At 40.2% G+C, this 16303-nt stretch overlaps 1 protein-coding gene across 1 annotated transcript; it reads left to right on the forward strand.

Annotated features, from left to right (window-relative positions):
• Window positions 1-597: 597 nt before the first annotated feature.
• Window positions 598-12241, forward strand: LOC125544131 (N-terminal acetyltransferase A complex auxiliary subunit NAA15). The gene is made up of 26 exons (XM_048707712.1): window positions 598-829; window positions 1714-1792; window positions 1893-1975; window positions 2077-2226; window positions 2599-2714; window positions 3187-3292; window positions 4087-4158; window positions 4240-4355; window positions 5084-5216; window positions 5478-5555; window positions 5719-5772; window positions 5868-5938; window positions 6619-6673; window positions 6782-6877; window positions 7694-7822; window positions 7950-8032; window positions 8106-8336; window positions 8420-8552; window positions 8624-8737; window positions 8856-8987; window positions 9700-9756; window positions 10553-10650; window positions 10721-10779; window positions 10856-10967; window positions 11051-11151; window positions 11410-12241. Exons 1-26 carry the CDS (start codon window positions 779-781, stop codon window positions 11622-11624), a joined length of 2724 nt encoding a protein of 907 aa, XP_048563669.1. The 5' UTR covers window positions 598-778; the 3' UTR covers window positions 11625-12241.
• The last annotated feature ends 4062 nt before the right edge of the window (window positions 12242-16303 follow it).

The raw sequence follows: 16303 nt of genomic DNA on the forward strand, positions 1-16303 counted from the left end.
TCACCGCGAAGAAGAGAAACACCGACCTGGCTTTCCTGCTTGGCGGGGCGGACATGCTCCAAAGCACCGACGAGGCAGTTAAGGCGTGGTACTTGGCAGAGCGCGACCTCATTTTGAACCAACTTTCCTCAACAAGGCCGCCCCCGCCGATGCCAACGCCGACGCACACAAAGCCCGAGTGATGACGCCTCCACGACGCCGCCCAGCAGCACCGAAGCCGCGCCGACACCGCCCAGCACCGAAGCAGCTCCGACACCGCCGAGCCCGCGCACGCCAACTCCGCCGACACCTGAAGCCGACCCTGTCGAGTGATTCGTTGCGCAGGCGAACTTGCGGCGCTCTGTTTTTTGTACGCTAGATTACATCCGATCGCCGAACTGTGATTTGTGATCGCCGGATTTGTGACGTCTTTTATGATAAGCGGGAACGACCAAGTTCAAATTTTCCGCATCCTAGGGCTGGCGCCTGAGGACGTGACTGAGAGCTAGGTCGCCCCAGAGGCCGAGCTAGCGTCAGTTCGCCCTGAGAACGCTCTTTTTAGGTGTCTGGAGCCGAACGGCTGGAGATGCTCTTAGCTCCCTGTACAAGTCTCGCGTCGGGTCATCGTTGCTTCCAGCGACACAAGAGACGGGTAGGGTTCCTTGCGTCCGAAGCGGCCACGCACGCACCACACCACAACTTAGACAGTCCACCCGCCGCCTCGCGGCTCCAAAACCCTCGCCTCACCCCCTCCCCCCCTAGGGTTCGCCTCGCCTCGCAGCGCCGCGCCGCCGCAGCCATGGGCTCATCGCTCCCGGCCAAGGAGGCCAACCTCTTCAAAGTCATCGTCGTAAGCACCCCGCCCCTCGCTTCTCCCCTCGGTACTCGAATCGATCTGTTCGGCCTCTGAATCCGCTGCTCCGTAGCCGCGCTCCGCTCGATTCGACAGTCTGGATGCAGCCAAGCGATTGGAGATGCTCTAGGGGAGTGGCCGTGCGCAGGGGTTTCGTTGCCTAGGTGATTGCTCGGGTCGTTGGGTTGGTGTCTGGCCGAGGTGAAGCTTTGATTTGCGAGGGTTAGATCAGTAGGTGTCTCAGAGAAGCTTTTGCTTGGGAGACGGTCGTTTCGCCAGTAGAGTGGCTAGTTTGCTTCACAGTTGGGGTCGACATGTACTTTATCCCGCAAGGCTGACTTTGTGAAGTTGCTGGTGCTAAAAGCCAAATATATCATGTATTCTGGACCTTATTGGTATCTGTTGTTCAATCACAGCAATGAATTCAGTGTCATGTTATATCTAATCTGACATCAACTCCTTGTAGTTTCATGTTAATAAATTTTATCTTGTCATGTGAACTTGCATCTTAACATTGTCCAGTAGCATTCGGTGATAGCTGAAAGGCCAATACTGGTCGCCGGTTGGAGTGTTACTATATTGGCCTGTTGAACCTTTTATCCTAGCTATGCAGGAGGGATACAACATTGAACATTTTATAGTACCTGGGGTTTCTTGTTTAGTGTTTTGATCATTTGAGTGTATTTCTGATAACACTTTTATAGAACAGTTAAAAGTTACAATAATTTGCACTGTAGACATGCAGACAGTTCAACTTTTGAGTCTTGCATGATTCTGCTTCATACCGGGATTGCATGTATATCTACTGTGGCATAATGTTATGTTCCCCTCTTAACATTCCGTACTCCCAAGTTTCTGATGTTTTATGTTTGCATGCACAGAAATCATATGAAACTAAGCAGTATAAGAAAGGGCTGAAGGCCGCAGATTCCATATTAAAAAAGTTTCCCGAACATGGAGGTCAGAAAGATAGCATTTGATTTTGTTCAACCTTTTGTGTTACTCTCTTGCTCCATGCAGCCTCCTCTGATCGCATACTACTTTGTCTCGTTTCTTGTAGAAACTTTATCGATGAAAGGTTTGACACTAAATTGTATGGATCGGAAATCTGAAGCATACGAGCTTGTTCGCCGTGGCTTGAAGGTTCTTAATCACAACAGATTTAGTCCAAATTTTGTTTTGTGACGATTAAGTTGATTATAAAAATGTAACTGATATGTATCGATCGAATTAAACATTTGCAGAATGATCTGAAGAGTCATGTGTGCTGGCATGTGTATGGTTTACTTTACAGATCAGATAGAGAATACAGAGAAGCTATAAAATGTTACAGAAATGCTTTGAGGATCGACCCAGACAATATTGAAATTTTGCGTGATTTGTCACTTCTCCAGGTTGGTACGACAATCCATTGCTTTCCCCCCTATTTTCTGGGTAAACCAATTCACACCTAACATATAGCTGCATTCAACTTAACTCCCCCCGCCCCCGCGGTCATGTAATGCTTCATCTATTGTTCATCATTGGTGAATTGGCCAATAAGCATGTGCACATATTTGGATTCCAAACATTTGATTTTGTCGAGCTCTTAGTACTGGATAAGTGAAACCAACTTTTGTGTTGGACATTTTTATTTGTTACCAGTATTGGTAACATTACATGGCACTCCTAGCATTACATGAAACTTGTTTTTCAGTGATATGACGTGATAGAAATAAAGGTTTTCTGCCTTCCAGTGAATGAATCTTATTTTTTCTTTTTCACAGGCGCAAATGAGGGACTTGTCTGGCTTTGTTGAGACTAGACAACAGCTTCTGACATTAAAGCCGAACCACCGCATGAACTGGATTGGCTTTGCCGTATCTCATCATTTGAGTTCCAAGTATGCCACTTTCTTGGTTATGTTGAGTTGATCTAGATCAATCAATTAAACCGTATGACCAGTTGAGCAAATAGGGCCTGGGACTCCAGCTCAATTCATATGTTAAACATAGAATGATAAAATTCCAGTACCAGACGTTACTATTTGAACCTCTTTTGAATTCAAGTAAGATCTTGTGTGATCTGCCACATGTCAGCATTAAGTATGGACCAACTTTGGATGCCTATAATGCATCGTCTATTGAATTGCTGCCAAAACAGCATAGCATAATGAATGCACATAATGCCACATGTGTACTTTTTTGGCAGATCAATAGTAGTATATTTTTATCTTACCTTCTTGCTATATCAGTTGTGAGGATTTTCTCGCATCATTATTCACAAGCTGCGTACTATTGCATGTATGGCAGGCTGTAACCTTTGTGATACGAAAATTCACCACTAATATCGTTGTTTCTGGTACCCACCTGCAGCTCTTCAAAGGCAATAGAAGTACTGGAGGCATATGAGGGGACACTGGAAGATGATTATCCCCCAGAAAATGAGCGGTATGAGCATGGTGAAATGCTTTTGTATAAGGTACACGTCTCTCCCTTTCCTGAGCCGGCATTGCAGATCCAGTAATAATGTATTGGTTTACTTTAAGCATGCAGTGAACTCTTATCATAATTCCCGACAGATCAGTTATCAATAGCATCCTATGTGTTTGTCATATCATGGTTTGGTTATTGTTAAACCTGTATGTAATTGCTGACATAGTGCTCTCAAAAGAAATCTTTGGGAATGGTTTATAAGCATTCTGTAATACTGATGCTACAGTACTACTTGCTGCCCATCTCTTTGAACCCGGCTGTTTTTTTTGCTTTGTTAATTTTGTCCCATCTGGATTTTCTTTACATGTCGAGTTACCATACTTATTAGTATTTTTGGTGTAACGTTCTTTCTGCGTGCATTATATTAGTTCTATTACTTTACCCCCACTTTCTCGTGCTAGATAAAGTTTGTTGTCTAAATCAGTCAATTCATATCTAGTACCTTTTCTTACTTCATCAAACAAAGAATATACAATAGATTTAAGTTGAACATATGGAGGTGATATGTATAGTCTAAAAACAATCCTTCATAACTATAACATCAGTAATCTTTACAGAAATAGTGAAAGTAGAATAACTGGTCAAAGTTGTGCTGTGGGCTCCATGCCAATTTCTCAAATGTCACTTGTGACTGGAGGAAGGACATGGTTTCAGTGTGCTATATAATTATCTGTCTTCAACCTTTCCCTGCTCCACCCTTAATTTCAAAGCTTTCTTCATGCTCTAACTCAAGAAATAGCTTACATTATTTGACTATTCATTGCTATTATTGTTGCACAGATATCGTTGCTTGAGGAATGTGGGATGCTGGACAGAGCCCTTCAGGAGATGCACAAGATGGAGAGTAAAATTGTAAGTTGTATCTTTCTATGTTTGAAGGAAAAAAAGTAGAACTGTCTGTAACATGTTCGCTTCTTGAATTTTGTCTGCTAGGTTGATAAGCTCTCATTCAGAGAACAAATGGCCTGCATTTTGTTGAAACTTGGCCGTTTTGAGGAGGCAGAGAAAATATATAGGTCCCTCCTTTTTATGAATCCTGATAACTACAAGTAAGTTGCTTGTACTCATTCTCTCACGTGTCTTTGTTGGTAGTTTATGTCTATGTACTTATGCTGCCATTTTGTTTACATGTTATGTTTATTTTCGTCAACTTACATAGGTACCTGTATTTTAGGTGCTGTTGTCATTCATAGGATACCTTTATTTAGGAGCTATTATTTTTTAACCAGCTTAAATTTTATCACTAGACATGCGTTTAGAAAGCTTTGGTGAATTGCCATCTTACCGTATTATTTTCATGTATGTGACCTAGATAGCATTTTATTGTAACCAGATGCAAATTTAATCTTAGCCGATTGAGCAATTCGACCAACTACAGTACTTGTATTCTGATGTTGGTTACAATTGATCGTCTTCCTCCACATACACAATGTCTGTGTGGCAAAACTTTGCATACAGTTGATTAACCTCTCTTCAGCAATTGGCTCACACCTAAACCCTAACCCTTCTAGGCTTAAATGCTGGTATTTTTGATTCGGCAGGTGATATTAATCTCCCTCGTAACATAATGCAATAAGAGCCACATGTTCGTGATAAAAGGGAAACTATCACAAAATTTGACCTATAAGTCTAATGCCAGCTGGGTTCTGTAACTATTTTCTATGTTAGCAACTTAGAATAAAATACTATACCTCACTGCATTGTGTATACAGTCCTGGCTGGTATGGTCAACCTACTTCTGATACTCTAGAATTGGTCGTTGCCCTGTTCTATTCAGGTACCTCATAGCTGTGCAGAAGTGCCTTGGCCTATACTCTGAAAATGGTCATTATTCCGCTGATGATGTTGAACGATTAAGTGCATTATATAAATCACTCAAGGAAGAATATAGTTGGTCATCGGCTGTTAAGGTAAACCATCTAAAATTGTAATCTCATTTGCATTGATACCAGTTTTGTTGGTTCTTCCTTATATCCATGGTTGAGACCTTTGTGGACACTGCAAAATTTACCCTTGATGCAGGCATACATCATTTTGTTTTGCATTTTCATGATAATATTTTGTTTTACATGCGAAGTTAAATGTTATTTTCTCATTCGTATTGACTGTAAGTAGGCCATATAACCACCAACTTATTAATCTAAGTTTTTCTCATACCCTCTGTGCAACAGCGCATACCTCTTGATTTCCTAGAAGGTGAGAAATTCCAGGAGGCAGCAGATAATTATGTCAGACCACTATTAACCAAGGTAATCATATAATTTTAAAGTGATGGTTTGTTAGTACCTCGAAGGTGTCTCGTGGTCTCTGGCTGTGTGTGTAACATGTTGCCTTAAGATTTTTATTGGGTTTACTGGGAGCATGCTGTTACTCATTGTTATTGCTGATTGTAATGTGTCCCATATCTTTTAGGGAGTGCCGTCACTTTTCTCTGATTTAAGCCCGCTTTATGAGCATCCTGGCAAGGTAACACAAGCTATACTAGTCAACAGCATTTTCTTTTTCTTATTTCTTGTTTGTGCTACAAACCATTTACAGAAAATTGTTAATCTCATTAACAGGCAAACATATTGGAGCAATTATTTCTTAAGCTAGAAGATTCAATTAGGACTTCTGGATGCTTTCCTGGAAGGTAATCTTTTTTGCCTGGTCATTATTCTCAGTTTTATCATTCTTCCCATATCCTCATTAGTGTTATTGATCACAGCTCATCTTAAACTGTAAAATTATTGCTTGGCACCTTTATCGGGCAAAACTTGATATCAGGTTATGAATTTTTTGTTACCAAACTGAGACCGTTTTTGATTTTTAGTCAACTTAGCGAACATGTATGTAGTAGCACAACAATATGGTTATATGCTTCTACTGCAATATTAGGTTAATTAACTTAGCTGCTCGTCACTTAGTTGGCATCTTTAAAGATGCAAAAAGCCAAAAAATAATGTGCTAGAATCCGCCTGGAAGGGGTATCTAGAGGAATTTCTCTGCAAGGCATCTTATCAACCATTCTTACACAAGGAACAATGATGCACGTGAAACTTGGTATGGTTGATGTATGCCAAATTGTGCAGAATTTTGATGCTGCCAGAACTCCTATACCGTTCTCGGCTGTAATGCAGCAAATTGTAACTTGAAAGTGTTCTATCATTCTTTTCAAGTATGTGGCTTCTTTAAAAACCCGCTACCTATCATACTCCTTGGAAGTAGTCATGTGTTAGCACTAGCCATTGCTAGTTTGAGCTGTCCCTGAACCTGTAGTTTTGACTTAATCTGTAAATTGTCACGTATTTCTTTAACGGTTTCTCCCTGCAGTTCGCAGATGGAACCTCCATCCACACTCATGTGGACTCTGCTGTTGGTTTCTCAGGTTAGCATTTGGTGTGAACACCTGCATATTACCTGATAAACCACCGAGTTATTTTCAAATATATCTTTTGAAGTTGCATCATTATGTTTGTCACATGTCATGATGCAGCACTATGACAGAAGGAGCCAGTATGATATTGCTCTGGATAAAATTGACGAGGCCATTTTACACACGCCAACTGTCATTGATTTGTACTCCATAAAGGTAAATTCTCTCCCCATGCGCAATTGTGTTTTCCTTAGTATGCAATTAAGCAGCATCACCATTTCTCCAATATAGGATTTCCTGTAAATTTCAGTTCTTTTGAACTGAAATTTCATTCTTACTTAAATGGTTTCGTTTGGTGCCAATTGCTAGTTTAATACAACCTCTGTAACTTAATGTAAGACATTTTTGCAGTTTAAGTTAAACTGCAAAAACGTAGTTTAAGTTAAACTGCGAAAAAGTCTTATCCTAATTTTTGACATTTCTGTAATCTTGCACTGCTGGTTTGGTCTTTCTTTGGATCCCCCTCCTCCTCTTTAATAATGAAATACCCAACATATTTCTGCTGCATTCTCCTAAAAAAGGAGTTGTTTACCCTTGCTAACCATTTCTTGTCTTACCTTTCCAATCTGCAAAATTTCTTTCTCCAATCTACTGGTCTTACACTCGTACTTTTTTGCTCTTCTCGCCCCCTCTAAATAATATTCCCTCCATTCCAGAATATAAGGTGCACATGCTTTTCGAGATAAAACTTTGACCATCAATTATACCAATAATACGTAAATCATGTTACTGAAGAATTATACCATTGAAAACTTCTTTCGGATACAAATTCAATGGTGTATTTTTTATGACATAAAACCCACATTTCATTGGTTAAATCTATGGTCAAACTTAAATCTTGAAAAGCATGTGCACCTTCTATATTATGGAACGGAGGGAGTAGTAACTTCTCTTACTTTGTTCACCGTACATTGTGTTTAGATGGCATAATTCTCTGTAAATAAATCTGCTAGTGCACCTGCTTTATTTCAGGGGAATATTTTGCAACATGCTGGCAATTTTTCTGCAGCAGCAGCATTAGCGGATGAAGCTAGGTCCATGGACCTTGCTGATCGTTATTTAAACAGCGAGTGTGTAATGCAGATGCTTCAAGCCGATCAGGTATATTCAGTTAGAAACACAACTACTTTTTTGCACGGTTCCGCTGATGTAATAGTAAAACAGACACCGGCGAACCTTTTGTCAGCAAACACTACACATTTAACTGCTTATTTTGTGACTTGTGAAGGTCGGGCTAGCTGAGAAGACTGCTGTCTTGTTTACAAAAGATGGAGATCAGCACAATAATCTCCATGACATGCAGTGCATGTGGTACATGCTTCCCTCCCTCCACCATTAAGTGTCTATTTTTTTCTTCACTCTCTAAGTCGATGATCTCTTTAAGGTATGAACTTGCTTCTGGCGAGAGTTATTTTCGTCAAGGTGATCTTGGCCGGGCTCTGAAAAATTTCTTGGCTGTTGAAAAGCATTACACTGATATGACTGAAGATCAGTTTGACTTCCATTCATATTGCTTGCGGAAGATGACACTTCGGGCGTACGTTTCTATGCTGAAGTTTCAAGACCGTTTGCATGCTCATGAATACTTTCACAAGGCTGCTGCAGGGGCTATCAGGTAATGGTTCCTATTGGTCTGTCTATCAATTATTTTGTACTTCCCTTCAGAGATTTTTCTAAAGCTATTGTTAAAAATTGTAGGTGTTACATGAAATTACATGATTCTCCATTAAAATCATCTGCTGAGGAGAATGATGAGTTGTCAAAACTGCCAGCTGCCCAGAGGAAGAAGTTGAGGCAAAAACAGAAGAAGGCAGAAGCTCGAGCTAAAAGGGTAACCTCCAGAACTTTGTTTTAGATGTATCACTGCTAAGTCTGTCTTAATTTGCCCTTAAATCTCCCCAGGAGGCTGAAGAGAAACAAGAGGATGAAACAACTTCAACCAACAGTTCGAAATCTGGGAAGAAACAACAAGCAAGGCCAGTTGATTTGGACCCACACGGTGAAAAATTGGTCCAGGTATTCTTTTTCTATGTGATCAGTTGTACTCGTAGTATTGTACTTTTAGAAACATTAGTTTTTATCTTTTTAGGTCATTGAATGATTTCGTCTTCATTTTATGCATTTCTGTTTCCAGGTTGAAGATCCACTTGCAGAAGCCACAAAATATTTGAAGCTTCTGCAGAATAACTCGTCAGATTCATTAGAAACTCATATACTTTCATTTGAACTGAACATGAGAAAGCAAAAGGTTTTACTCGCTTTTCAGGTATGGTATTATGCACCTCATTTTGGGGGATATCCCAGTCTTCTGTTTTTTTTCCTTTTCTTTTGCTGGAAATAAATTCTACCCCATTAAGAATTTAAGATATGGTATCGCTTGATTATAATTGAGAGAACATCTGTTGCTTTCCTTATATTGTTGATAGACTGATGCTCATCTTTCCTACATCATGTTTCTTTATGATGCCATTGGATTACCTGCCGTTATTGCTTAGTTGGTGTATGTGGGGTTGTGGAAGATGAAAACCGAGTGATCTGCACATTAAAAATAGCACTGCGTAGTGCTTTGTTTGAAGTGGAAATTGTTTCATTCGTTGAAGATGTTCCTAAATATACTGCCTTTAAGCATTAGGTTTTGCAGCAATATATTAGTTTGTTTCTTAATATTTCAGAACTTTTATGACAGATGCACTAATATTACTTCTATCAGAGCAATTGTGGTATACAAAGCTTACCTGCAAACATTTTTTTTACGGGAAAGTTTACCTGCTAACATAATTATCTACTCCCTCCGTAACTTAATATAAGATGTTTTTTGACACTATTGACACTATTGATAGTGTCAAAAATGGTCTTATATCAAGTTACGGAGGGAGTACTTAGGAACAGATGCAGTAGTGTTTAAAAGTTGAACTAGATACACTATCTTAATCTGTTATATAGGCTTCTTAGTTTTCTTTATCTATCTCTTGTCACAGGCGGTCAAGCAGCTCATTAAATTGGACGAAAATAATCCAGACAGTCACCGAAGTTTGGTAAGCATCCAAAATTGCACCTTTGATTTTTCTATCAAAATTCGGAATGCCATAAAATTATTTTTCATTTTTATTTATGAGTGCGTCAAGATCATTTTATCTAGAGGTCTGGTTTGGCTGTGCATATTTATCTATATTCCGTTAGCCTGAGATTGGCACTATAAATCTGGATATTTGTTTGGAAGCAACACAGTTTGTTTACCTTTGTTGGGTTTATTCTTTTATTTGTGTTGCTATAAGGAGTCAGACCATAAACGCTGGGTGCACTTTGTATTTAGCAGTGCCTTTTGAACTGAGTTTTTCTCTTGGTTTGGATGGAAGAGGTTGGTGAGCCGAACCCTGTACAACGTTTTACTGGTGTATACTCTGCAGATGATGTGCTGAGTAACTGCCCTGTAAGGAATGACCATTATATTACAGGAATAATTGCTTTTGTAACGCTAAAATTCTTCTGGAGGATATAACTTGTTCAATTCAATGAAATCTACAAAGTATGTTTGTTGACCAATTGCATAAACCACAAATGGAATCCTCTTTTAGGAAATGGATGACTAGGAGTTTATTGCCACTATATATGACCTAGTGCTTACCTTTTAGCTTCTAATCTGTTTAGGTTATTGTTTGTTGTCGAGAATTTAGTATTGCTTTGTTAGCATTACTATTACTATGCTTGGAGTGTATTTAGCATGTGTTAATATGGAATGTGTACATATTGTTCATATTTCATTTATTTTTTTATCATGAGCTGACTGTTAGCAATAAATATATTCAACTTTGTTCTTTATTTTATTTGCAGATAAGATTCTTCCATAGGATAAACAATCTTCCGGCCCCAGGAACTGATTCTGAGAAATTAATATGGAACGTTCTGGAAGCTGAAAGACCAGATCTAAGGTTCTGAGATGGTGGTTAATTTTATCAGTATGCATTTACTCCAGTTTATCTGACCAGCGAGTTCTTGCAGGCAATTACACGGGAAATCTCTTGTTGAAGTAAATATAAACTTCCTTGAAAAGCACAACGGTAATTATCTTCATTTTTCGGTTTATGGACCTTTTCTTGACCACGAATTTTACTAACTCAAATCGTTCTTTGCTAGCTTCTTTGACACACAGAGCAGCTGCAGCTGAAATGATGTACCTCTTGGAGCCGGATAAGAAGCTGCAGGCGATTAAATTAATTGAAGACTCAACAAATAACACAGCATCAGGGTAAAGATATGGAAGAAGAATATGCCTCTGATTTTATTCACTTGCTGTGTACATAGTATTTATATCATCTGAACTTTCTGCAGAAATGGTGTGCTTGGTCCCATTAAGGAATGGGGCATTCAAGATTGTATTGATGTTCATAAATTGCTGGATACTGTTTTTGCTGATCAGGATGTTGCAAACAGTAAGTTCCAATATGGCAATGCCCAAATTGTTTATTTTCACCTTACATTTATGTTTTTGAGGGCAATGGACAAGTCTTCTCTTTCTGCTGCTATAATATGTTGGTTGCTAAAATGAATACATATATTTGAGAAAAACCGATTACTTGCAATACTGAACTGCGCTGGATGCTGGCCTGGTATGGTTTGCCTGTATACCGGGCCAATAGATTCTTATTTTTAGTTATATATTGTCAGGATTAACCTCGGTATCTCTGCAGGGTGGAAGGTACGCTGTGCTGAATATTTTCCTTGCTCAACCTACTTTGAAGGCGTGAAAAGTGCTATTACTGCACATATTCCCGGCAGTACTTCCGAGAGTTCACCAGAAAATGGAGATGTACCAAGCCCACAAGCAAAACTTGAGGGAGACACACACAGTTTGAATGGGACCGTGCATGTTGTGGATGATCTGAGCAACCTTAGCATGAGGTAAATGCGCCAACTAGTTGCTGCCTGGTTACAGCTGGAACAGAAATATATTTGGAACTGGAGCCAGTGCCCAACTAACCAAAGTGCACGGCAAGATATCCAAGTGGGAATGTGTTTTGTGCGCAGTGATTAACTTGATGCATTCATTTGAAGAGTATATTATTGATTGGGAGCTGAGATCTCTTCAATCTCCGGTGATTATCTCTGTTCCAGCTTTTGTACCTTTTCGTTGTCATCTTGCATATGGTGGAAGGCCAAAACCTTTCATCCCAGTTACAATGGGGCTTCGCCAGGGTTTGTTGCTTGGCAGCAACAGGATGTTACGATTCTTTTGTCGAAGCCGATCTTGAATTTGTTGCCTGGTGGTTCTTTTTGTCGCAGATAGCTACCTGCATGCTTGTTGGACTACAACAATTTTTGGCATAAAACAGTTGTTAATCTCAAACTTTTGTGAACCATGATGTGTTGTTTGCAGTAGTTGGATGTACTGGGGGTTGCTCTACTTTTGCAACTTTTGGTCCCCATGGTTGTAAATTAGCCAAGTTAATCCTGGACATTGATATTGTATTTCGGTCTGTCCAGACAAATAATCGTCAATGTTAACTGAGTTCTTTTCTTCCACATGCGTAATATGCTTTCACTCATTTGGTGAAATTTTAATCTATCTGTAGTTTATTATTTCATGTTGTCTTTGCTATATTGACGCTGTGTCGCTGTCCTTCTGGAACATTAATCGTGTGAAAGTTTTACTTACAATAGTTTACTCGCTTGGTCTCTCAAAAAAATACTGAGCGTTTTGGCTCTGGGGCTCAAGTGCCTCTCTTTTCAAGAGCGGCATACATGGACGTCCAGGTGATCTGGGCCAGGCCACCTTTTCTCGTCATAGCGTTGCTTGGAAAATGCAACGGAGTGCTATCCGGGAGATGGCTGCTGTTGACATAGCTGGAAGAGTCGTGAGAGGAGGTATAATAAGGTTCCATCGAACTTGTTTTTCAAAATATATAAAAATCAGATTATATTTAGAGGTTTCAAAATATGCCAAAAAGGACATCCAAATAAATATCATATTCTTCAATTATGTATAAAATTACATAAAACGACAAATACCTTGCCCAAATACAAAAAAAGAGTCCATTTTAATGTGTCTGTCTTTTTATTGTACATCACATATGAATATATATGTTCATAAAATTTTGTACATGCATACTACAAATATATGTCTACATGTATACTTTTCTCAGACTTTTTGTAGGTGTGGAAAAAGTATTTTTGCTGGAAAAATAACATGAAGATCAATGGAGCTTGGCTCTGCAGACACTTTTCGGATGTAAGTGAACTATAAGAACTTAAATATTGTGTTTCTGTTGAGTTGGATGAGAGAGAAAAGAAGCTGGTTGTAATGGGCATCAAGAAGTTTTCTAAGAGTGAAAGATGAGCCATATGTTAATGAAATAGTATTTTCTTGTAGCCAACTACTCATATACTAAGCTTTGTACTAAATCAACGACACTTATTTTAAGGCTATAAATGACATGGCAACATGTTATTAGCAAACAGCTAGCTATATTAGAGACTAGGCTTCGAGGGATGAGCACTCTGCCCACACCATTTTGACTATGAGCAAAGTTAAGCACAAAATGATTCTTATCCAAAAATTTAGCATGATTTGATGCTTTGATCTACTGCTATACACAACAACGCTAGGGTACCTGGGCTACTGCTGTAGTCTACGGCGGTAGCCCCTAACCCGACATTGATATAACCAGACTAACCTTGGGTTAGTGGCCAACCGACACGTGTTCATTGGCCGCATTTCAAACAAACGCTGCAACTTTACTTGAGCTTCAAGCAAAGCTAACTCATCCAACTCTGGAAGAGATTTTCTCTCGTTATCTTTACAAGGAAGATATAGGCTTTTGGTTGAGCAATCACTTCAACAACTGTCTTCGTTTCACCTCGACCCCACTTTCCTTTGACTTAATAAAAAGAAAATGAAACTAACAAAGAAGCTAAGTGTTCGTGTTTCATTGTCTTCATTCATTATCTTCAAATGCAACCATTGGTTTCGACAGTTAAACCGAATCTCTAGGGACTTTTATTTGTGTTATCCTATGAATCTCACAAACATATTAGTCCCTCAATCAGGTTTATCGTCAATACTCCAAAACCAACAAAGGAGTGGCACTAGATGCACTGACAACCTCCCTCTTTTTGGTGATTGATGACAATCTGGTTGAAGTTTTTAACGGGGATAAAAATATATGAAAGTAAGAACTTGGAGATTATGATTCCATGATATAGAGAGGACTCCCCCTAAAGATGTGCATATGAAGACTTTGCTTTGAATGCAAATGCACATGGCAGGTTTTGATTGTGGAGAACTCCCCCTATATCTTGGAATCCAATCACATTGCATAGTAGATAATTTGAAGATAATGGAATGCACAATGATAAATTGGTGTCTGCAGAATGATTTCATGGGCATAATATCAAATTTAAGCAGCGAGCAAAAGAACCAGAGTAGCAAGTGTGCATATGTCCATCAGGACTTAGGGGTACACGACTCATACCAAGTCCTAAGGGTACACGACTACTAGTGCCTGCTCAAGAGGACCTTCGTGGTCGGACTGCTCTTGTGCGGACTTGTCGTTTAGAAAGATCTGCCTAATTTGCCCCTCCCTTACGAAGGTAAGGGCGTACCGAGTTGTCTAATCCCGGTCGGAGCATCTCCAATCGAACTGGCCGACCTTGCGCCTCCAGTGCAAGCATCCAAGTCGAGAAAGTTATTGAGGGACCTTGCGTCGGTGTTGTAGGGTAGTTGTGACGATTGTCCTGCCTGGGCGTGGAGCGGGTTCCCTTCACTGTGTCCTTCGCAGGTGGTACCAAGGGAAATTCCTTCAATAGTTGAGCTGATGGTGGCCATGATGTTGCTGAACCTCCAAGGGCAACAATATATTGCCCCTGCTCGACCACCTGTCTCTCCATGAGGTGGGAAAGTTGTTGATGTAGGGCGACCTCCTGACGGGTGCTTACGAGCTCTGCAATGATGAGGTGAAGCAGAATGTCCTCGGCGGTGGTGAAGCAAAGTTGATTCCAAAGGAACGGGTAGTCAGTATCCGAGAAAGTCTTCCCTTGCTGCATGGAATTCATCATGCTCCTGCTCGGCAGATACCGACTGGCTTGTACTTCGTTCATTTCTGGAATGATGTCGCGTAGCCATAGAAGGGCCTCATAGGCAACACACTGAATGGCTATACCTCAGTGTGCATAGAGGCTTTGTCATGGTTTTATCACGACAGATGTCCTCGTGAAAGGACTGAGTCTCGAGGCCATCGCAACTAGGTGGTTGCTTGAACGGGTTTGATCGGAAACGAAGGACGCGAGTTTACCCAGGTTTGGCCCCTCATGGTGAAGGTAAAAGCCTACTCCTACTTGATTGATATTGATGATCATCTTGATTACAAGGATGCAGATTCACTAACCTAGCTTTCAAGAGATTGTAACTTAGTCTTTGAGTCCTAGGAACTCCCCTTGGAGATTCCAGGTCGTACTCTTAACTCGTATCCTACTCTATCTATTAATGTCTTGCTGTAAGTGCATCAAGTGCCCCCTTAGTGGTTGTAACATCCCAAATTTTCAATTTGGAATACAATAGATCATCTTTGCATATCATATTTTATTGCATTTTGGTTGATCCTAGAAATTTCACGCAACTCAAGGACCCTCAGAGAGAGTTGGGGATTTCGTTATTTTCATATTTGAGTTTTCTCAAATTTTGAAAATAGCATCATTTGATTTTATTTGTTTTATCTTCAATTATTTCTATTATAAAAATATGAGAGAGGGAATAAAATGACTTTCCCAAAATAAAGAAACATTGAGGATTTAATAATAAAATCAAATAACATTTTATTGTGGTTTTATTTGCTATTTTATTTGAATTTAGAAAAAATGCGCGTTTTTCAAAATTGCATTTAGGCCCCAAATAAATGTTCATCCTGTGCGGCTTGATTTTAGAAGCCGGGGAAAATTTATTTTTGGGATTTTTGGAGTCCGTTTAGTATTCTTTTTGTTTGTTTTTCTGCGCATAATAATTTTTTTTTAAAAAAAGTCCGAACCGACCTCCGGGCCGTGTTTGGCCCGGACTCCTCAGGGGGGGGGGCTTTATATAGCGCGCCACTCGGGCCGAAGCAGCCCAAGCCGCCGCCCCAAACCCTAGCCCGAGCCGCCGCCAGCCGCCGCTGCCGCGCCGCCGCCCGCCGTCACCGCGCCGCCGCCCCGCCGCCGCCGGAGCCCGCCGCCGACGAGGTCGACTCCGCCGGTTTTTTTAGAAAACCGTTGGTTTCCATCGGTTTATTTTCGGTTTTTTAGTTTTGTTTTTAGATAGATCGGTTTTTTTTCTCGGTTTAGTTAATTAGCGACCGTTCGCTCGTTCGTTCGTTTTAACGAAAGCGTTCATCGTTTAGATCCAGATAACGAACGTTCGTTCGTTAATCTGTTCGTCGTTTTTCTTTTTCTCGGATTTATTTCGCGATTTTTTTGATTGCGATTTCTGATCCGATGTACGTTCTAGTATAACTTTTCGCTCGTTTATCGGAATCAGACGATTCAAGCGCCTGGAGTTTCGTATCGAAACCCTCTTTCCGTTTAACCAACTCAAACCAGTTTTTGCCTCTCTAAAAT

Source organism: Triticum urartu, chromosome 3 (assembly GCF_003073215.2).
Source record: "Triticum urartu cultivar G1812 chromosome 3, Tu2.1, whole genome shotgun sequence".
NCBI classification, from domain to species: Eukaryota; Viridiplantae; Streptophyta; class Magnoliopsida; order Poales; family Poaceae; genus Triticum; species Triticum urartu.